We start from the raw sequence: 23,887 nt of genomic DNA on the forward strand, positions 1-23,887 counted from the left end.
GAATGGGTGGCGTTTTGGGTTGGAGAACTGAAAACAGTATTCTTAAATTGTTAATTTTCTCTAAATCTAAAGGCACAACCTAGATTCGAGCTAAAATCTTAACCAGTTGAATATGTTATCCAACCTCGTGGTAGTGACAAACTGACACGTTTTCATTTTCGTCAACAACAAAAAAATATAATCTGAAGAAGTAGGAACATCCGTGAAAATTGAGAAAACCTCGAAAAATAGCCCGCTGGAGGACGTTTGTGAATTACCAAGTATGCTCCCCAAAAGGCAAAAGGTTGAGATTTATTTGCTAAATGATTATTATAAATATATGTACATTATACAATATGGGAAAGTGGAAAATTAACATTTATGAAACATGTTTTAAATTTAACTTCATGAACTATAACAAGAAGTAACGGAAGCGGAAATAGCACAACGGACGGATAAGGAAGTGATATTGGAATTTGTGAAAACGTACATTGATCTCATACACAACCAGTGAGGTAGCTACCGTCTTCGTGGTTGGAAACGGGCACAACCCGTATACCTTCAGAAACAAGGTAATAAATCAACCTTGATCTTGCTTTGTTCAAGAGACACGATAAAAAAGTATGCTATTGTTTTAATGTTGTAAACGTCTACGCTTGATCTAAATCTCAAATTGGTGGCACAGGAGAAGACCGCGGTGCAGGTTAACGTTAGGTAGCTTGTTGGCACACGATCAGTTTTACATGATTAAACATTTAATAGCCATGCGAGTTTCGATTTAAATTGTGATCCAAACATTTGCGTAACTAGAAGCTAGTTATTTCGGACTGTTTTTATCACACCCATTTGTTAGCCAGCTATGCTAGCTGCCTGTGTTTTGCTTGCTAGTTAACTAGCTAACTCTTTGTTCGGCGCGCAGTTTGACTTTCAAAAATGTGCGCATGCTGACTATTTAGCAAACTAGCAATATAGCTGTGCATGCGTTTAATTAGATATTGATCCTGGGCCCGGTGTTTCCCATAACCATCGTATAACCATAGTTATTAACGTTGCACTTAAACGCTCGGAATCTAACGCTTGTTTCAGACCACTCGGAGAACAGCTGTCATTAGATGTGTTTTTTTTTTGTTGTTGCCTTGCTGCGCCACATTACGTACAGATCTCCGCTAAACAGCACAATATTGGACTGAAGGAGCAGGGGCCGGTTCCAGGCATAAGCTGTCACTTAAAAGCGTCCTCATGCTTCCCAGTCAGAACAGTCGGGTTTAAAGACTGTTGGCATCCAATGTTAATGGTGCATTACCGCCACCAACTCAAAAAAAATGCGGGAAAGGGGGACAACGACATCATACAAAAACCCATCCCACTTATTCATTCACAGTCCACTCCCAAATACATCCCTACGGCAGCAGGCTATCCCAAAAGCTCTTACAGGGTATCTCATGAATCCTAACATTATATGAGAAGCGAGAGACTCTTCATCAAAGTCCATTAGCATGGAAGAGGTGAATGTCTTTTCTCCATCCACCATACAGGTCAGTTGATGTGCACCAACCACTCCCATCAATGTCTTTAGTAATATCCTCTGCCTTGTTTCCTTGTGCCACCCCAAATACCCCCCTTAATAGGTGCCCAGCAATGAAAAATCCATACAGGAAACATTCCACTCCGATATCTTTGAGACTTAACACTTCTGCTCTGCGGACACACAAAATTAAGACGACCACTTGTGACTCACCGACTACACTTTCCTTCAACACATTCCAGATTTCCCAAGTAGCATTGATCCAAAATCACTACTCAGACTAAAGACTAGTCTAATGGTTTCCAATTTTCTACCACAGATTTACTTCTTGTGTTCGCCATTCATTCTCCCTTTCGGTACTATTAGCTACACCCGACTCACTTGCCGTTTCAAACTAAATCGGTTCCTGTCTTCTCCACGATCAACGTCTTCTAGCCAAAACAGTTCGGAGGAGTTTGTGCATCTATGTGGCATGTTTTTGGACTTCAGTAAGGGTTTTTTGCACTGTTCGGGCACTTCTTGGGGTAAGCTTAAGCCTATACCTCTAAATCAGGGATTAGTCAACAGTAGGGATTCTTAAGTCAGTCGTTCAATGAGAGTTGACTCTTCATGACTTTTTTGAGACATACTTCATCTTAGATGTAAAATTGCATGACAAAGATCCTCTGCAAAAAAACTCAAATGTCATTCATTTTGAAGTATCTTAGATTAATTGTAATTTGAGTTGGTGTATACTGGCTACAGGATTTCAATGAATAAATGGGACTATTGCTGCTTTTTCCCCTTGTTTTCAAGCGAAGGTTTTATGGGAGTATGCGAGCACACTCGTTCAGTTCAGCTGAAACATGCTGACGTCTCAATCTCCACACAATATCCCATAATGGCACAGCAAAAACAGGTTCTTTTTTTGTGCTAATTTCTTAATTTATGGATCATTGGGACGCTAGCGTCTCACCTAGACAACATCCTGTGAAATTGCAGAGCGAGAAATTCAAATTACAGAAATACAAGTGTCATACATCATTTAAAAGCTTAAATTCGAGTTAATCCAGCCGCCTTGTCTGATTTCAAAATGGCTTTACGGTGAAAGCACACCATGCGATTATCTGAGGACAGTGATCCCCGCACACACAAGCGTTATACATTTTCCAACCAAGCAGAGGTGTCACGAGAGTCAGAAATGGCGATTAAAATAAATCACTTACCTTTGAAGCTCTTCATCTAGTTGCAATCACAAGGGTCCCAGCTACATAACAAATGGTCCTTTTGTTCGATCAAGTCCTTCTTTATATCCCAAAAAAGTCATTTTCATTGGTGCTCTAGACTCAGTAATCCACCAGTTTCCCTCGTTCAAAATGCAAACAAATGAATCCCGTAAGTTATCAATAAACTTCTTCCAAACATATCAAACAACTTTCCTAATCAATCCTCAGGTACCCTAATATGTAAATAAACAATCAAAGTTAAGACGGATAATACCGGAGATAAATAATGAAGTACTCGCACTCACCGGAACACGCAACAAACACTACAGCAAAAATGGGAACCGCTTAATTAATAAAACTACAAATTCTAGCTCTTTTTTTTTGGAAATGCCTGAAACTCTTTCTAAAGACTTGACATCTATGCTATTGATAGCCATAGCATTCAAGGCTGAATTCTTTTTTTCTGGATGGATTGTCCTTGCTTTTCGCCTGCCATATCAGTTCTGTTATACTCAGACATTATTTTAACAGTTTTGGAAACTCTTAGTGTTTTCTATTCAATGCTACCAATTATATGCATATCCTAGCTTCTGGGCCTGAGTAATAGGCAGTTTACTTTCGGCACCTCATTCATCCAAACTTCCAAATACTGCCCCCAAGCCCAAAGAAGTTAAATAAAACAACGTTTACATAAGTATTCAGACCCTTTACTCAGCATTTTGAAGCACATTTGGCAGCAATTACAGCCTTGAGCCGTCTTGGTTATGTATTTGAGTTTCTCCCATTCTTCTCTGCAGAGCCTCTCAAGCTCTGTCAGGTTGGATTGGGAATGTCGCTGCACAGCTATTTTCAGGTGTCTCCAGAGATGTTCAAGTCCGGGCTCTGGCTACTCCTGCATTGTCTTGGCTGTGTGCTTAGGGTCATTGTCCTGTTGGAAGGTGAACCTTTGCTACAGTCTGAGGTCCTGAGCGCTCTGGAGCAGGTTTTCATCAAGTTCTCTCTGTAATTTGCTCCGTTCATCTTTTACCTGATCCTGACTAGTCGCCCAGTCCCTGCCGCTGAAAAACAGTCCCACAGCATGATGCTGTCACGAAAGCTACAATGTAGGGATGGTGCCAGGTTTCCTCCAGATGTGACGGTTGGCATTCAGGCCAAATAATTCAATCTTGGTTTCGTCAGACCAGAGAACCTTATTCTTCATGGTCTGAGAGTCCTTTAGGTGGCTTTTGGCGAACTCCAAGCGGGCTGTCATGTGCGTTTCACCGAGGAGTGGCTTCTGTCTGGCCACTACCATAAAGGCCTGATTGGTGGGGTGCTGCAGATGTTGTCCTTCTGGAAGGTTCCATCTCCACAGAGGAACTCTGGAGCTCTGTCAGTGACCATTGGGTTCTTTGGCCTTGGTCAGGTAGGTGACCTTCCCCGATTGATCAGTTTGGCCGGGTGGCCAGCTCTAGGAAGAGTCTTGGCGGTTCTAGATTTCTTCCATGTAAGAAAGGGGGCCACTGTGTTCTTGGGGACCTTCAATGCTGCAGAATTGTTTTTGGTACCCTTCCCCAGATCTGTGCCTCGGCACAATCCTGTCTCGGAGCTCTACGGACAATTCCTTTGACTTCCTGGCTTGGTTTTTGCTCTGATGTGCACTGTCAACTGTGGGACCTTATATAGACGTGTGTGCCTTTGCAAATCATGTCCAAACAACTTTACCACAGGTGCCTCAAGTTGTAGAAATGATCAAGGATGATCAATGGAAACAGGATGCACCTGAGCTCACTTTGAGTGTCATAGCAAAGGGTGTAAATACTTAAGGTATTTCTGTTTTTATTTTTATAAATTTGCAAGCATTCCTAAAGCAAAAAAGTTTTGCCATTATGGGTATTGTGTGTAGATTAAACTCTGGATTCAACATGGCGAATGACAACTTAGAGCATCGATTTGACCGAGGAAGGTACTTCTGTACCTCACATTGCGATTCTAGCCACGCATTATATAAATGCCAATTCATGTTGGGAGATTGCGGAGACGCTGGAGTCCGACCCAACCACTAGTTTGAAAAAGTGGGGTAGGGTCCGCGACAAGTTCGTCAAGACAAAGAAAAGAGAGGGCTGCGGTGGAAAAAGGCTATTCCAGAAATGTTGCTGCTGGCTTGTTTGGCACGTGGAGTATGAGAAGACTGAAAGCAACATGCCGTCTTCACCAAAGAATGAGGTATGTTGTCTTTTATATTGTAGTCGATGAAAAGAGTAGCTAACAATAGCTAGCTACTTGGCTGGCTAGTGGCTAGCTAGCTTAGCTGCATACTGTACGTGTGCAGAGGAAGCAAGCCAACCAACTAAACTAAAGATGTATATATTTACTACTTTTGATCAAACATTTTGTCATAAAGAAAATCATAAGCTTCCCACATTGGTAACACAAGTTAAAGTTTGCAGGGTCCAGCAAGTAAATTTTTCTAATGTTTGAGCAGAGTTGAGTAGCCAGGCCAGGCCTACTTAGCTCAAACCTTTGCAACATATGATCAATTGTAGTCTCTGTTAATGATTTTAGGCTGTTCATTTTGGATGGTTTGGATATGTACTGAATAACCCTCAACTTTTTTTCTTTCTTTGACAAGGCTCAAACATCAGTGAATGGAGACAGCACCTGGTTTTGTTCTCTGTGCCCAAGCACTACCTCAGTACTGGGGACAGACTTTTCATTTTCCCCTGCACTAAGCTGCAGTGTAAAATTAGAAGCCATCTCCATGCAGGACCCGGGAATCTCTATCCTGGGCTCACCTCCAATACCTATTCCACTGGCTTGCTCCTCACTGATGCCACAGAGCAGTAGCAGGGGTGTGAGAAGGGAGAAAAGAGCTGCAGCCCCTTGACACATCGTCTGAGACCAGCCACCTTGACACCTGATGGAACAGGAGTATTTTTGTCTGTAGTTTTTCAATTGACTGATTTTTATATGAACAGTAAAGTCAGTAAAATCTTTAATTGTTGCGTTTAATTTTTGTTCAGTATAGAAACAAAATACACATTTCCAGGAACCATAAACTAAGTTAAATGGATTCCAACATTTAAGGGCGCATGAGGTTCTCATGTAGGGGGAAAGCTGCGTCTCCCAGGAAAACAAGGACTTGGCGTTGTGGTACCTGACAAGACAGCTGCTGGTAAATTGAGGGTCTTCGGTGGCAATTTGTACCCAAAAAGAACTCTTGAAACACTCCACCATAGCTCTCTAGGCCTTATGCCCCTACATCCACCACTGTGAACCAGTAGCAGGCATCTTCTGTCTCTGTATCTCACCTATTCATATGTATTGCTAGGTACATAAATGTAGTAGATCCTGGGCAATTCACACAAGTTTAATTTTGTCACCAGTCAAGTGTCTCTACACTTTTTAAAATTCTCCCACACGTCTTTCTTGTTTGGCCATAGATGGCTATTACCAGCTCTTCGCCCTCTACTGTCCTAGAGTAATATTGACAATTGTTTTTATTTTTCAAACAAATGTCTTTTTAGGTAGCATGCGGGTGCACTCATTCAGTTTGCCTAGTCGCCAGTCGAACTGAAGCATGCTGACGCATTTAGGGCCCCCGGACGCTATGAGATCCTGCTAGGAACTCTGTCTGGGTCTCAATTTGGTTGTGCATCACCAGTTGCTCTCACGGACAGTCACTCAATTATCCATGTCAGCTAACAATTTTTGGATTGGCAGTTAGTCTAACCAGCTATCTAAACTTGTAGTAATCATTGCCAAATACCGACCGGGCACATGCCCAGGGGTCCGGACCTCCATCCCCCCCCCCCCCCATCTTATTAATATGTCATGGCAAAATGTATAAAATTGCAGGAAATTAGCTTTAATACTGCACAAAAATTAACTCAAATGTTTTGACGTGGTAGAAACTCTAAACTTAAACAAAGTTGATCACAAACACGAAGTTGCCAATGTCTTTGCAATTGATACAAACAAGCGGCGTATAATAATTTGTGCCGATTCGGTGCGTTGGGTAAGCATTTAAATAAGCCGCTTCAATATTTACAACCGTAGGTGGGAGATAACCCCCTAGGAGCTGATCTGTCATCAGTATTGTGAAATAATGCTAAGGTAAGATTTGAATGGAGAAGGTTGATCCAAGAGCAGCACTCCCTTTCATTCGATCCTATCATTATCGACACATGCTCCAACAAAACACTTAGAGATCGTTCTCTCTGGGTGGTGTGTCGTGGTAATTTCCTGTATTACTAAATGAGGAGAGTTTACAAACCACACACAAGTTATATTTTCAACTTCATCTTTAATCAAATGAGCTTCACCATAGCCCTTTGACTCTCAGATCAATTTAGTGTGTCTAAATGAATTCTGAGTCCCAACATAACGGCAACTGATCTTTTATAGCAAAGATCCACCCCTCTCAATTTACATGACAAACCACAGATCTCAGAAACTCTTCACAAAGGGCCTTTTACTTAAGGAGTATCCCATAGCCAGATAGCATTAGCTATAAATTATCGTTCAGTTTGGTCTCTAAAACGATATTCTAATCTCGTTCCTGGTACTTCATAGTGAGGTAATGTTTTGGTACAATCTGGAATGCTCTTTAGGCTTTATTGGCCAAAGAGATCGTAAATCTCCTCTGTCAGTGCTATCTTAGAGGCCCATCCTCAGTGGAACACTGAAAACACAATAGTCGACAGATTCTATTCTGTCGACTAAAACAACCATTCTAATGCAATACAAAGATTATAAAATAATCTTACAAGCACTATAACATAATCTTGCAATTTTCCACGACATCTCCCCATCACATGGTTTAACAGATACAGTCACATATGAAAAAAAGTTCAAATCTGACTTCTCCCTTTCTGATAATCTGCATATTAACAGACATGTAAAAGACAAGCCAGACCTCTCCCCTCTCTGGGCCCCAAGTGACTTTTCTCTAGAGAAGAAAGGAAAATGCAACTGCCGGCAGTATAGTCCAAAAAAAGACATCCTAATGACAAGTATTTCACATAAGCATATTATGAAAGTAAATAAAACATCTTATTTATCTATGTTACCGAACTAATTCTGATTAAGCTATGACAGGTGTTATGGGTAACATGGAAAGATTTTGGTTTCAATTTTTTTAGTTGATAATGTCACTTTGGGGTCATAGGGCACTCCAGTCCCAAATACTGTGTGTTCTAAACAAATTGTGACACTGAATCATGTTTACCTGATGTATCCTGTTGGATACAGCTACACCAAATATGATTGTTTCCTCTTTCTATGGTTAGACCATATTGGTGTAGATAAATTGTGTGCCTCTGCCTCAACGTTTTCAAATAAAAAAATGTGAAATAATAACCAAACACTTTAGTAAATTGCTTCATTTTCTATTCAGTGTCCTGTGTGAAGGTACTTAAGGTGTTCACTGACTGAAAGCAGGCATGTCGTCAACATCCCAGAAACACAAAGAGTTTGTGGCAGAACCCATGGGGGAGAAGCCAGTCAATGCACTTGCTGGCATTGGAGAGGTGCTTGGCAAGAGACTGGAGGAGAAGGGCTTCGACAAGGTGATGCAGAGTTTTTACTTAACTTTTTGTTGGAACTTTCATAATGGAACGTTGTTTTGTGAATTTCTACATTTTAGTCACGTCATAGTAAGTACAGCAAAGTGAAGAGGACAATGCAGTTGTGCAACTTTTACCTAGTGTTTTAAGTTGGTGTATTGTCATTCATGTTCATTTTCACTTTTCCTACTCCGTTCTCATTTGCATACATCTACAGGCTTACGTGGTCCTGGGTCAGTTCCTGGTGCTGAAGAAGGATGAGGAACTATTCCGGGACTGGCTGAAAGACTCATGCGGGGCCAATGTCAAACAGCAGGGTGATTGCTATGGCTGTCTGCGTGAATGGTGCGATTCCTTCCTGTAGAGAAGGTTTTGTTTTTTTCCATTTTATATAACGTTTTCCCAAACATCTATTTACTTCTGGTCTCACATTAAATTTCACTTCATATGGGAACACTGCACATGAGGCAGTTGCGCAAAGTCATACATTGGAACACCTGGTTATTTTATTCGAGTCACAATTCAGAGACCTATGGATGCTTAAATTAGTAAGACATACTTTGCTGCAGTCATCCATGAGGTTGTTTCACCCAACTGTGTAGATCTGTAATCCTGACCTTTCCTATGATTAATATCTTTGGCTGTACAGAAGCCTTGGGGATGAGTTAATTTGTTTTCCTGCACTTTATATTTAAATTTTGTTCTGTCAAATAACCACTTTTTATAATTACTATCCCTTCATAAATGTATAACTAATGCTTGTACTTATCTCCAACTCTCTGACAGTTTGCCCCTGCATTTAGTTAAATGAACTTGTCGCTAAATTAATGAATAGCATTTTAAACCATTTGACACCACATGGCTTTGACATCTATAAGATGTTGCACTGTTAATTTTACATCTGAGTTTACAGGAGACCGTTTTAAGATGTACATTTGTAATAGCCCCATGTTATCTTATGTGTTTGTTTTAAGAGATGTTGAAGCGATGCCTTAACGTTGTAATGCTAAAGCAACATTTATCTGCATTGTACCTTGACTTGTGGAGCAGTGCATGCGGATTAAGAAGCTAGCTACTACAAATCACCTCATTTTCAAACTTCACACAAATGAAAGCCTGAAGTAAAACCACAGTAAGTAGCACTTTTTCAGGAATTCATTTATGAGCATACTTGTGTTGCTCTCTGTTTAATCGTTGAAGGATGGTTTTACTGAAACACTGGTTCATGTTTTTGCATATTGACAGTGAAAGCATGTTAGTTTTTTTCTTTTCTTTTGAAATAAGCAACTGCAAGATCTGGACAATTCTGACTTTTTGAAGAATAAAAAACAAAATTACATGCACAAATAATTTTGTTTTTAATTTTTGTCTTTGATTCCCAAGTCCCCTTTTATTCAAAGCTCTTAATTTGTTTTGGTAAGAAATATTGACAGTAAAGGTTTCAGTAACACTGATCTAAAAATAGTCATAACATTTCTGAACTTGATCAGATAAGCAACCTAAAAACCTGGTCTTGAAAAAATACCAAAAATACCAAATTGCTGTTATGTATTTATTAAATGTACTGCTTATTTTTGTTAATGCCATATAGCCTTAGACATCCACTTGACAAATTAAACCACTTATTTATCAAAACAACATTGATCATTGAATTTGGAAACCCGTCATTATAGACCCCTGATCTTAAGGTGGCTGACCACCTCTTGTACATACAGAGCCAGTGGAATTATTTGGATTAGTGTGCATTTACTTGTCCTCATACTGTCCTACTGGTCCACAGTGGCGCCTACACCTCACGCACATTTCTGCAACAGCTTAAACTGACATACAGGACTTTCAAGACATCACACACAATTTATTTTATTTTTTAACAAACTCAGATTAGGCAATGACTAGTGTGTATTAAAATGATAACAATTTATGTGTAGTTGTCACCCCTCCATCTACTTGAAAAATGAGCAAGGACTATGAGCTGTTTTACATTTTGTATGTATATCCACTTTTATGTTGTGCTACAGTTCATGATTCTATAAGCTTCAATGTGTTTTAGGTATGTTTACGCATAACTCCAAATATATTTTAATGGTTTATGTAGATCTAAATGTAAATTTTGGTTGAATTAGTCTTGATTTTACTTAGGAGGATATGTACATCTGCAGCCTTTCATAAGACAAAGCAGGCTACATGAATAAGTTATATTTAGCTTTGTGTATGTGGTGAATGCATGTACATACACTGAGTATACAAAACATTAAGAACACCTGCTCTTTCCATGACAGACTGACCAGGTGAAGGCTATGATCCCATGTTGATGTCACTTGTTAAATCCGTGTGTAGATGAAGGGGATGAGACTGTTTAATGAGATAATTGAGACATAGATTGTGTATGTATGCCATTTAGAAGGTCAAAGGGCAAGACAAAAAGTGCCTTTGAACTGGATATGGTAGTAGGTGCCATGCACACCAGTTTGTGTCAAGAACTGCAATGCTGTTGGGTTTTTCACGCTCAACAGTTTTGTGTGTGTATTAAGAGTGGTCCACTATCCGAAGGACATCAAACCAACTTGACACAACTCTGGAAAGCATTGTAGTCAACATGGGAGAATGCTTTCGACACCTTGTAGAGTCCATGCCCTGACGAATTAAGGCTGTTCTGGGTGCAGGGGGTGGGTGCGTGCAACTCAATATTAGGAGATGTTCCTAATGTTTGGTATACTCAGTGCACGTTATGTTCTATCTGGACAGTATTTTTCCCAACCATCCTGTGGTTTGTCTCAAAGGAGTGCACAGAAGAACTTCTTCTCCCTGAATGGGTTCTCCGAGGTGGGCACAGGGGTGATGAGGGGGTCCTCAATAGCGTGGGCATCACAGTATGCCATCAGGTCTGCAGCTGCCTTTGATACCTGAGGATGGCAAGTAGTGGGAATCAAGACTGGAAATGAGGGTGTGGATATTTAGCGGAGACTTACCAAGGCGCGTACAATGTTTCAATGGACCTGATGCCTCTGGCAAGGCTTACCTTGATCCTGCAGAAACTGGCTTCAATCTTCAATTGCTCCACCAGCTTCCTGGCTTGGCCGACACTCATGGTGCTGTTCACTGGGGTGTCTCCTTTCATCCTGTCAAGAGAGCCAATGAAACATATGGCGCATGAGTCACACTAACACATTCAATCATTTTATTTTAGAAAAAAATACCACTGACAGCTGGAAAGGCAGATGTACAGCGTGCTGTATTGCATGACATTAAACAATTTCACTGTATTCGTTCTAGGTAACTTACATTTGTATGGATTCTTATTCATGAAAATATACACTGAGTATATAAACATTAAGAACACCTGCTCTTTCCATGACAAACTGACCAGGTGAATCCAAGTGAAAGCGACAGTATATGATCTGTTATTGATGTCACTTGTTAAATCCACTTCAATCAGTGTAGATGAAGGGGAGAAGAATGTTAAAGAAGGATTTTTAAGCCTTGAGACAATTGCGACATAGACTGTGTATGTGTGCCATTCAGAGGATGGATGGGCACGAGACAAAATCTAAGTGCATTTTTGTGTCAAGAACTGCAACGCTGTTGAGTTTTTCATGCTCAACAGTTTCCTGTGTGTATCAAGAATGATCCACCACTCAAAGCTAATCGAGCCAACTTGGCACAACTCTGGAAAGCATTGGCGTCAACATGGGGCCAACAACTCAATATTAGGAAGGTGTTCCTAATGTTTGGTATACTCAGTGTACATTTTTATGAATCACTGACTGCATCCAATTTCATCCTCTCCTAAATTTGACACACTTATTTTTTTTCAGCTCATTCACTTCAATCTTCCTCTGCTCTCCTCCTTCCCCTCCTCTGTCTGTCTGTCTCTATCTCTAGGGACCAATGGTGTAATTTACTACTTACTTGTTAAAAGCTCTCTGCCAAAGAAAAACTATATCTCACCTTGATATAAAAACATATTTAAGCTATAGCACCATTTATACTGTATACATTGATTATATGGACAATTTATTTGCTTTACGGATATTCAGCTTGTTAGTTAAAATGTTTTTATGCACTGGCTAGAAGAGAAGTACAATACACTTATGTCCAGAGGCCAGGTATGATTTTCTCTACCATACCATGCCACTCTAACTGTATTCTATGAATAACATAAAAGTGGTTACATTCTAATAAATTCCATCATCAGTATGTCTCTTAAGTGTTGAAGCACTTAAGAGACATTATGATATTCAATGGCAGACATAAATCTCTAGAGCTTGTAGAAGGTATAGGAGAAAACACTTGCTGAAAACGAATAGTTTTAGATCAGGCTAATAGTATGATAAAGACACATTTTGTAAATCTATTGGATATGGTCAGCTTTTTATGGGACCTCGTTTGATGGGAGCACACTATTTGAATGGCTGAAGCAACCAAAAAACTGGGAGAAATGCACAGATATATACACTTCCCTCAGCACACAGATACACCCAATGTGAGTGAATATCATCAAATCACATCAAATATGCAAGGGATATAAAGCAAACCACTGCCTGCTTAATACAAATTCAGTTGAACTGACAGCATACAGAGAAGGTTCAAGAGAAAATAAATAATGAATGGACAAGAAGTGTGAGGAGAAATGGATAACCGGAGAAAGAGAGAGAAGCAACAAGACCAGTCCATATAGGAGTCTATTTCTACCATTCTGGTCCTCTCTCTTCCCTCTTAATATTCCTTTCCTTCTCCCTTACCCTTGTTGTATTCCTCTTCAGGTGCTTTCTCTCCCTCCTCTTCTCTCCCTCTCGCTCTCTCACCCTCTATCTGCCTGTGTTTGTGATTTTAGTGTAGCTGAACCCCACCCCTCATAGACAGTGTATGCTACACTGTTCTGTACAGTCCAGTGCACTGCAATTCTGCTACGATGAACATCAGACTCCTGGTACATGCATAAGAACCCCCTCTGCAGTGAGTGGAACCTTCCAGGCAAAGGGAGGAAGGCTCCATTGGAATCGTTTTTCTTCTGAGAGCTGGATCATACCATCCTTACATGAAAATAGAGGGTAATTAGGCAGATATGGAATCTCACAAAATAATTCCTTGTCATAAGAAAATATGAACATGCAGTTTTATGTTGTGTGTCCAAAGGGAAGATACAATGTTCTATCTTTGATATGCACTGTTGGAATTTAAATTATGTTTGTTATTTGCATCAGTTACCCCCCTCTCTCTCTCCTCTGTTGCCATGGGAACTGCTGCAGTCTCTAGTTCCTTGTCTTTTACATTCTGTCATCATACTGACCTCAATGGTTTCTCCCACCTTGGCAAGATACAGTATCTTTGTAGTCCCGCAAACCATTACTGCCCATCACTTGCCCCCTCTCGTCTCCACTCTCTCTCCCTTCCCCCATCATGCCCTCTAATGTTACAGTCTCTCTCTCTTCTCTCTCTCCAGACATCTTGATTTAAACTGGAGAGGATAGAATAAGTGAAAAAATACAATGACATGCTAATAACATGGATAAAATCTCTTATCATAATGGGAAATTCAGTTGAATCATTTTGAGTAATTATGAACAAATTAATAATAATTTATTTCTACAATAGGAAGCAATGAGATTGTAGCATAGACTGGTTTTGACCACATAATTTCCCCTTTTCAAATCTATGCTATTTATCTTGTTTAAAAAAATGTCTACACCAATCTCCATGGATAAAACCTTTCATAGTCACAGATGGAGGTTTGACATCATGTTCTTCTCAATGTCAACCTCTATGTGCACCCTTTACTTATGAACGCGTTGCTTTGCTCTTGAAGTTTGTTCTGTCGTCCGTATCGTAGTTACAGGTTTCCTGTAGTTTTTTTTCTTTAGGAAGTAGCTAGCTAGATAGAGTAAATATAATTGTGTATGTCCATAACTATTGTAAGACTTTTTAATTTTAATGATCACAATTACGTGCATGTTAATTGTTAATATATAGTGCCTCAGCTTTACTATAGACGAAAATGTGAGTATGGGTAGTTTTGCAATTTTGGATACATTCTAGCGAAGCACTTGCACCACTTGTCTTGGGCGAGTTAGCCAGTTGTTAGCATGTTGCTAGCTAGTTAGCTAACGTTAGCTTGATACCTTTGCAGGTGTTCAGCTCAAATGACGGTAACTAGCAATGGCATTCATCGTCATTTTGAAATGTCGTTGTCATCCTCAATGTTTTAGCTAGCTAGCAGCAGATGAGACTTCTATTAATGTTATTAAGGTAAAATGGCTCAGGCCAGCAGCATAGCTAACTAACGTGAGGAGGCTGGCTGTATTATTTTTGTTGGGTCATTGATAGATTAAATCCTTGAACCTTTTACAGATTACTCTGACATACGTATCTCTAATTGTTATCTTACGTTTCCGTTGGCAGTAAAGAAAAAACTCGTAAAACACATTGTTTGAGACTCTAGAAATAGTTTATTGTGAATGATGTAGATTTGAATGGTGCCTTTGAATTCAGTATTCATCTGCATTAAAGTCTCAATGCTTTTCTCTTCTATTTTACAGCTTGCTACAGAAATATTAAAGGCCCAGTCAACAGCTCATTATCAGATATGACCCGCAGTAGACAAAGATAACGTTAATTAGCTAAGTAATTAATGTCATATTAATTAAGGGCATGTGGAATAATATATATATATTTGTCACAAGGGGTTTTCTTCAGGATGAGCAGGCCAATGTTGGAATTGTTAAGTGGGCTTCCTCCAATTAACAGGGAGCCATAACCCTCAAAAGAAAAGCTATTTTTTCCAAGGAAGCAGAGAGCGGGGCATTTGGCAGGAGCCACAGGAATAGGGCAGTGAAATTCCAGGGAGTGGTGTGGAACGTCAGGACCAGAGTCAGGAAGATTCAGTGCTAGGTCAGTCACCATGGGTGGTGTAACGGGACCAGTTTTCCTGTGGCTACAGGATGTGTTAGGGGTAACTCTCCTCAGAGCCCGCAGGACTCTACTGCAGGCTGCCATCCTCTCCTGCGTTCTAGTGCTGCTGGTCTGGGTGGCCATCTTCCTCTATGGCAGCTTCTACTACTCCTATATGCCCACCGTCAGCTTTTCTACACCAGTCCACTACCACTACAGGTACCAAGAGACATTGAAAGTTTGTTTTGTGCCTTTTTGTCTTCAAACTTGAAGTTAAATCCACTCTTTAGTCTCCTTTCACTCACCTTTTGAATGGTTTATTTAAAAAGTTATATAATTGCTTTTGCATGAGCATTTAGCTACACTTAACAAAATACTCATATGCTGTTGCACCTGATTTTTGTTTTGAGCTATTAGTACCATGACAAGGTAAAACGTGGAGGCCCATAACATGTCACACTTTTTTTCCTGACCACTATTTGTTCTAGTACCGATTGTGATGCTTCCAATTCAGTCCTCTGCTCTTTTCCCATGGCTAACATCTCGCTGCTAAAGAATGGCAAAGACCAGGTATGCTCTTCACATATTAACCATTATTTTCCTCACCCCCTCTATCCTGAGCTAGATGCTAATATAATTTTAATATGCAAAGAAATTATCGCTGTAGGCAGGTATGCTCACTGTCTCTCTTACAGTATTCTACCCCTCATTGTCTTTCCTAGGTTATGATTTATGGTCAGCCATATCGAATCTCTTTAGAGTTGGAAATGCCTGAGTCGCCAGTCAACGAACATCTTGGCATGTTCATGATTAAGATGTCTTGCTACACCAAGGACGGCCAGACAGTTGCAGTTGTGGCGCGCTCTGTGAGTGATACAGTGCTATGTTGATTCTGTTTGGCCTCCTACTACACCAATTTCTCTTCTGAGCCTCTCCAAACATTTCAGTGCCAGTTTGTGCCATGTCGCACATAACTGGATTCTCGACATAGCTCACTGTAATACATCTACTACTGTGCATACCATTCTTAGTATATCGTTTTGGTATATAAACGCATAGATTGCATTTGGATTACTGAGTGTTATTTGGGTTGTTAATTGGATTTGTTCTGACGTTTAAGATTTCCTGTTTCTAGTTTTTGATTATTATTTGTGTACGTGTTTGACATTTAGGCTGCACTGTTAGGAGCTAGTAACACAAGCATTTCCCTGCACCCGCTATTACGTCTGCTAAACTGTGTACGCGACCAATACACTTTGATTTGATTCCTTGAGTTTCCTCCAACATAATATTTCCTCTCTTACTTTACAATGTTAGAAATAAACATGGACATTTTTGTTATTTGATGATTGTGTGGCCCTCTGACGGTGACTGATGTATTTTCTCTACCAGGCTATGCTGCACTACCGATCTGGTCTCCTCCAGACATTGAATACTCTACTGTTCTCTCCTCTCCTGCTGACTGGGATGACGGAGCAGAAGCAGCTCGTTGAGGTTGAGCTCTTCTCAGACTACAAGGCCAATTCTGTAAGTGCTATTTGTGGTTGCCTGTACTTATCAAATCCATTTCCTCTCCCACAGAGCGTGCACTTAGTTCCTGTCACGCTCTCTGCACTGGGCCTGCTCAATGAGTCAGATTGTCGTGATCTTGTGATCATCATTATTAGCATGTTATCGGAATCATTACATTTTTATCTGATGTAATTCGATTTACCAAGCATATTTCCCTTTCAGCAGCATTTGATGTTCATGTGCTTTCAATTAAAAGTACTTGGACAGAACTCATTTATTTAGAAGCAGTCCAGACAAATACAACCTGAGTAAAATGTACTCTTTCAAAGTGAAAATGAGTTTTAATAACTTGAAAGCCAGACCACCTAGTCTCGCATTTGTTCAATTCTGCAAGACTGGCCAAGTCAGACTAATCTTTTTTAGGTAATAAGGTCCAAATATTTTTCTCACTACAGTATCAACCCACTGTTGGTGCGGTCATTGAGATCCAGTCTCGGCGTGTGCAAATCTATTCAGCTCAGCTCAGGATCCATGCTTTCTTCACTGGTATCAGGTATAGACCTCCCGATCGTATCAATTATTTTGGTTTCAAATCCAGATTATTTGATGCCAATAAGCCGAATACATAAATGCCATTCGTTTTTTGACTGTTGTGTATTCCGTTCTTTTGTTTTCATCCTATTGTCCATCCATCCTTCTCTTTCTCTGAACCCTTTGTCTTAATAGATACCTCCTGTACAATTTCCCATTGACGTCTGCAGTGATTGGCGTGGCCAGCAACTTTGCCTTCCTCAGTGTCATTGTGCTCTTCGGATACCTACAGTTTATATGGGGGGGACTTTGGCCTCCTGAGCAGGTCAGGGTAAGATGCTGTCTCATTTTCTCCACTGTAATATGATGTTCCCCATCCATACAGTACATCTAGTCTTACATTAAAATATCTGTTTGGAACTGATCCTCAACTTAAGCTGTGTTTTGTTTAATATGTCTGTAGGTTATGATGGGAGACACGACTCGCCTGCAACGTAGAAGAGAAGAGGCTCGGAAGCGCATGTCCTTCTCACAGAGTGAGTTAGTACTACTCTACAACACGCATCAAACCCATTGTGTAAAACAGACATAACATGGTTAATCTGAATGTGTTTTAGCTCAAATGCCTCAGAAAGATAATGATCGTGTGGCTGAGCAGTTGGAAGAACCTAGACAACAAGCATCAGAAATAAAGAAAGGTGAGGGTATTAGGGTCTTTCTATAAATAATGGGGCCAATGTATGACATTGGGATCGAAATTTTAAATTGGTTTGAAACTAAAAATAAAAAGGATTTTCATGCAGTTCCACATGTGCTTAGAGGAATAAAAGTGAATATATGGAAATTGGCCCATAACTCCACCTATACAACAACATAGATATTTAATTTGTTATTACATTCTAAAATATGTGAGAATAATGTGGACATTGCCTGACTAAATAGATTGAATGCATGGCGATTTCCTTGTAGTTTATGTGGCTAACGCAGCCACGGGAAGTAGTTTGGGGGTTTAGGGGGGGTTTCCCCACGCTGCAGGCGGCTATATTGGTCCGCTAATACAGGACAATTAAAGGCCCAGTGCACTACTTTTGTGGGAGAAAAAAATGTTTTCTAAAATATATAGATATTTACTTTTCTGATTTTCTCAGGGGGTGCTACTTTCTGCGGCTATGCGCAGGTGTAACAGTACTCTTCTTGCGTTGTGTACAATCAATCATCGACAAGAAATCCAACTTGTAGCACCAGTCATGAAGATTTATTCTGATAGGAACAGCACAAAATTGCGTGTCATGCAATGCACGGCTCACCATCCAACTCTGCACTCACGCACTGTACAAAATATACGAACCCCCCCACCACACAGTAAGTTGCTAGCTAGTATTAGCGGGAATTCTCTATAACGAAATGTACAACAAATATTCACCAAAAAACGCTGCATCTTTATGTGATGTTCGAATAACATTTACAAACAAATTGATATAAATTGTACATTTTAAATCATCACTTGGGAGTATAAAAATCACTTTTGACTTACAGTGCTTTGCAACAACAACTTAACGCTAGTTTACTGGGACGATTCTAACTGAAACATCCTCGCGCAAAACCAGCCAATAAAATCCCATGTTGAGTAGGTGAAGGCAAGACAAAACTAAAACCAAAAATCCATTGGCTTAACAATAAAGTGGCAAGGGGAATCACCAATATAACTCTGTTACACAGGTACACATTATAAAACCATGAATATTGGTAGCATTCATTTAACCATTTGAATCTCACCATCGTTGTTTTATGATGAACAAGTGAACAAAAACATGGTATCCTTTGGAAAGCCAACATTAGATGTTGTCGTCCTCATAATAACCGCAAGTGGTTTTACCGGAAAAAGAGTAGAGCAGCACCCTTCAATTGAAATGGCGGGAAACAAATGAAAGTGGACACATCTCTCACAAAAACGGATCAAAAATTAAATTGCGGAAAATTACAAGGGAGCAGGAGAAATTAAAAATTGGCTACAGTAATTACAAGGACTTGTCAAGCACCAAATTGAGGAAATGTCTGATGCTCAAGGTAGGCCTTTACCAGTACTTGATTCTCTGAGCTCTAAATTCTAGTAAACTACTTCAAGCCCCTTTTATTGTATAACATTGCAGGTGTAACATGGAAAACAAAATGTACTTTTCATGTTATTTTATTACCAGATCATGTTGTGAATAAGTCCACTAGGCGATGTCATTTGTTTTCATTATATCCAGAACAATTAATAGGAATAGCGTTGGGTGTTGCTCAATAGTAGTCCTATACAATAATAGTCCTATACAGTTGACCACAGTAGACTCGGTGTCCAATACGTTCAGTATGAAAACATTAACTCATTATCTTGATGCTTTTTCTCTGTAAGTCTAATGAGACCCTGCTGTAAATCAAGCAGACCACAACAGATGATCAACATCAATTCGCTAGGGATATTAAATCCAAAGTGGATCCAGGCAACTGTCTTCACCAGCATAATGCATGAGACACCAAAATATTCTGTACATTCCTTGCGAACACCATTTTCCCAGCACTTGAGCTGTTGTTGTGTCACATGCGCTATCACGACAGCCGTTCATCACTTGACTGTCATTTGAAAAATTCCTTCCTGGATCAGATGATGATGTGTGAAAATGTAATGGTTTAACTAATCAGCTGGACACCAAATATGCATCCAACAAGTATTGTGCATAATTATTGAAGAACCACGTTAATGACCGTATCTATTTAGAAGCAATCGATTTTGCAATCGCGTAGATCATTTTGGATATGTGTTCATGAAAACCGTTTTCACCCGGTAACATAAGGAGACGAGATGTTATGTAGTTACACTGCATTTCTGTTATCTCTATGCAAAAAACAGCTAGATCCAGGATTCTTACAGGGTTCGAGTTCAATGTCTAATTTAACTGATTAATGCTTAATATATGATATAATGACAACTTACACTGGCATAAATGCAAGGACAGAAAAGTAATATTTTATGTCACACGATTTTGGACAAGTCCCTCAAGACACCACCAATGATAATGTATGTTTAATGTTAAGTTTTAAATCAATTTGTGATTTTTATTGAATATATCTTAACGTAATGACATGAAGAAAAAAAATGTCAGACTATTATCAATGACTTATCAACAGCTGTAAAAAGTTGTCCAGTGTAGGAAACTGGTACCCTAGTTTATAGAAAGATCCATGAGAATGTGTGAATTGGTGTATGCACAAGATATACACAACAGTATATTAAATCAACTGATCTTGATTTAATTTATACGGACTCGTACTTTGGGGCTGCAGGTAGCCTAGTGGTTAGAGCGTTGGACTAGTAACCGAAAGGTTGCAAGATCGAATCCCCGAGCTGACAAGGTAAAGAAAAATCTGTTGTTCTGCCCCTGAACACGGCAGTTAACCCATTTTTCATAGGTCGTCATTGAAAATAAGAATTTGTTCTTAACTGACTAGTTAAATAAAGGTAAGATTAAAAAATTAAAAATAAACACGTTGTGGATTTGTAGGCCTACTTGAGTAGTTGTGGATTATGATGACAGGTTATTTTTATGTTTTGTGTAACATCATGCTATGATGTTTTTTGTTCAGCATAGTTGCTGTTTACATTATATTATTACATTATATTCTTGCATCTACTACAGTTGTAACGGCTGTTTGTTTTTGTAGTGGAGCTGGAAACACCAGATGTGATTGGTTCCCTGAACAAGCCCTCTGGTTTGCCAGAGAATCAAAAAGGTAAGACTATTTCAGACTAAGATTGTTGACGCTCTGTCTTTTTCTTGAACTACTTGAGTCATTTGTAATAACCTTTCACTGTTTTTTTTATTTTAATTTTTAATTTTACCCCTTTTACTCCCCAATTTCGTGGTATCCAATTGTTGTAGTAGCTACTATCTCATCGCTACAACTCCCGTACGGGCTCGGGAGAAACGAAGGTTGAAAGTCATGTGTCCTCCGATACACAACCCAACCAGCTTCTTAACACAGCGCACATCCAACCTGGAAGCCAGCCGCACCAATGTGCCGGAGGAAACACTGTGTACCTGGCAACCTTGGTTAGCACTCACTGCGCCCGCCCGCCACAGGAGTCGCTGGTGCGCGATGAGACAAGGACATCCCTACCGACCAAGCCCTCCCTAACCCGGACGACACTAGGCCAAGTGTGCGTCGCCCCACGGACCTCCTGGTCGCGGCCGGTTACGACAGAGCCTGGGCGCGAACCCAGGGACTCTGATGGCACAGCTGGTGCTGCAGTACAGTGCCCTTAACCACTGCGCCACCCAGGAGGCCCCAACCTTTCAATGTTATAATAATTTCCTTAGTCTAACTCAACCTGTCTCTCTATCTGCCTCCCTGTGTTAGCTCTAGAGTCGTCATCAGATGTGCCCCTGGAGGCTCCTCAGATTAACAAGACCGGTGCAAGTCAGGAGGAGCCTGCTGATCTGGAGGATAGAGGTGCAGGAGCAGTCCTGTTGGAGGGACCCCAGGTACCTCAGCCAGGGGAATCTACGCTGCGTCAGAGACAGGGACCCTGGATGAGTCTCTGAACAATGGATCATCACTCAGACATTCAAATGCTCACAGGTCCCTCAATGTGCCTTTCACCGACAGGCAAAGAGAGAGAGATTGATGTATGGGATTGAAGCAGATCGATTGACAGACTCCCACAAACATCCTGCACAAATATTCCCTATAGCGTATCACTTTACTTAGCATGTACCGTAATTTAATAATAATCATATAATATAATAATATATGCCATTTAGTAGAGGCTTTTATCTAAAAATGACTTTGGACTGTGGCATAATAGCTATGCTCTTTGGTTTTTCAAAGATCAACCAGTGTCAAGGTTATAAGCCGCCTTTAGTCAAATATTTGTAGGATTAAGCTCAATCCTGACTCTTGCATGACCTTCAGAGCTATGCAAATAATCACTCCGGTCTTTAAGCACTTATTTAATTCCCTAGCCTGCATCATTGTAGCAGAGACAGTTGTTCAGCCTTTTTGTTTTACGAATGAGTCTTTAAGGAATATGATTGAGCAGGTACACAAGCATAGTTGAGAATGCCTTTTGTTTCTGTGATTGAAGCCTACGGTTACCATAAGAATCAGAGTGCCCTGAGCTGCTGAATGATGACCCTGCAGATTACACTGTTACACATTTAAAGGTTCTCCAGAGTTATTCATCTTAAATGCAAGGAACATGCATTATGTTTACGCCTCTGTAGAAGGTTATTGTATGATTTAGGAAATATAGGATATATGGAAATATGCCTTTTAGAGCTATTACAGGGACCACCACATGTTGAATTTAATTTAATTGGGCCGAAACATATACAGCAAGGTGTACATTCTATTCCCAAAGGATAGCACTTAAAAGTATTTATTAAAGCACTTGTTTCCAAAGTGGTCCTTAATGTTACTTTGTTTTAAATTATGTATTTTTTCTGTTTTAGATAACTAAATGTTTCAAGGAGCAATGAAGGATATGTTAAGTTACAATTGGAAGTTTTGTTGAAATGTACTCATATGAAAAAAAAGTGTTGTAGAAAATAAATAAGATGTGGTCTGTGATACGGTCAAATGTCATTTGTGAGGTTCATTCAAATGTGAATGAGGGTAATGAATGGAAGGTGATTTGACTTAAGTATCATTGAAATGTTATTTGAGGACTATTCAAGATCATGAGAATTGTATCAGTATATGAATGATTAGAAATAGTTAAGTCAATTCATACAAATTTAAAACTGAAAAATATATTTGACGCAACTGATGAATGCTCTGGTTCTTTACAACTTTTAGTTTTATTGACTTTGATATCAAATCAGTCATAGTTTTGTTTGACTCATTACAGTGCATGTGCATTGTTTTTCTTTACCTGCAATTGTGTACATGCAATGACTGTCAAGCAATGATTGTTTTTATGATATTTAAGCTTTACTGCCCGAGTTTAAAAAATGCTGTGCACAAAATATGAATACATTCAATATTTTGTTGGTAATCAGGTAAATGGTTGTATGCTGATGATAACATCTGAGGTTATTTTCCGGTGAAGTGGTTCATTAAGAGTTAGTAGTGTCCTAGCAGTAGGTAGACAGTTTTTCACACTGAAATATAACAATGCAGTGACCGTGCGCTGTAACGTCCTGGCTTTTGATGTGAAATGTGTTTATGACAGGGTTTTCTTTGTGCCCAGTTCACACCAATGCTGGAATAAGCAGCCTCTGACTTACAGTATCACAACAGCCCTATTCTACACTGAACAAAAATATAGACGCAACGTGTTGGTCCAATATTTCATAAGCTGAAATAAAAGATCCCAGAAATGTTTAATATGCACAAAAAGCTTATTTCTCAAAAATGTTGTATAGAAATTTGTTTACGTCTGTGTTATTGAGCATTTCTCTCTTGCCAAGATAATGCATCCACCTGAGAGGTGTGGCATATCAAGAAGCTGATTAAACAGCAGGATCATTACACAGGTGAACCTTGTGCTGGGGGTCAATAAAAGGCCACTATAAAATGTGCAGTTTTGTCACACAACACAATGCCACAGATGTCTCAAGTTTTTAGGGAGGAAGCAATTGGCATGCTGACTGCAGGAATGTCCACCAGAGATATTGCCAGATATTTTAATGTTCATTTCTCAACCCTGAGCCGCC

At 39.8% G+C, this 23,887-nt stretch overlaps 3 protein-coding genes across 7 annotated transcripts; 2 read left to right on the top strand and 1 right to left on the bottom strand.

Moving 5' to 3' along the window:
• The first annotated feature begins 402 nt into the window (after positions 1–402).
• On the top strand, positions 403–9,605 carry LOC124006957 (barrier-to-autointegration factor-like). Its single transcript, XM_046317152.1, has 3 exons — positions 403–551; positions 8,087–8,258; positions 8,473–9,605. The coding sequence occupies exons 2-3, from the start codon at positions 8,133–8,135 to the stop codon at positions 8,617–8,619; spliced, it is 273 nt and encodes a 90-aa protein (XP_046173108.1). The 5' UTR covers positions 403–551; positions 8,087–8,132; the 3' UTR covers positions 8,620–9,605.
• Positions 9,606–9,793: 188 nt separating this feature from the next.
• LOC124006958 (guanine nucleotide-binding protein G(I)/G(S)/G(O) subunit gamma-3) lies at positions 9,794–13,161 on the bottom strand. The gene is made up of 3 exons (XM_046317153.1): positions 12,998–13,161; positions 11,275–11,374; positions 9,794–11,158 (listed from the first exon to the last, which is right to left on the bottom strand). Exons 2-3 carry the CDS (start codon positions 11,371–11,373, stop codon positions 11,030–11,032), a joined length of 228 nt encoding a protein of 75 aa, XP_046173109.1. The 5' UTR covers position 11,374; positions 12,998–13,161; the 3' UTR covers positions 9,794–11,029.
• A 914-nt stretch (positions 13,162–14,075) lies between these two features.
• On the top strand, positions 14,076–22,799 carry LOC124007159 (seipin-like). 5 transcript variants are annotated; one of them, XM_046317503.1, is made up of 11 exons: positions 14,076–14,401; positions 14,792–15,362; positions 15,632–15,713; positions 15,866–16,009; positions 16,536–16,670; positions 17,111–17,208; positions 17,382–17,517; positions 17,650–17,722; positions 17,804–17,884; positions 20,892–20,960; positions 21,588–22,799. In XM_046317503.1, exons 2-11 carry the CDS (start codon positions 15,154–15,156, stop codon positions 21,770–21,772), a joined length of 1,212 nt encoding a protein of 403 aa, XP_046173459.1. In that variant the 5' UTR covers positions 14,076–14,401; positions 14,792–15,153; the 3' UTR covers positions 21,773–22,799. The 5 variants fall into 5 exon arrangements, with proteins under 5 accessions (XP_046173459.1, XP_046173458.1, XP_046173460.1 ...); XM_046317502.1 differs by having other exon boundaries at positions 14,076–14,252; XM_046317504.1 differs by having other exon boundaries at positions 14,076–14,252; positions 17,382–17,511.
• Positions 22,800–23,887: the final 1,088 nt, after the last annotated feature.

The sequence above is a fragment of the Oncorhynchus gorbuscha genome, linkage group LG20, assembly GCF_021184085.1.
Source record: "Oncorhynchus gorbuscha isolate QuinsamMale2020 ecotype Even-year linkage group LG20, OgorEven_v1.0, whole genome shotgun sequence".
NCBI lineage: Eukaryota > Metazoa > Chordata > Actinopteri > Salmoniformes > Salmonidae > Oncorhynchus > Oncorhynchus gorbuscha.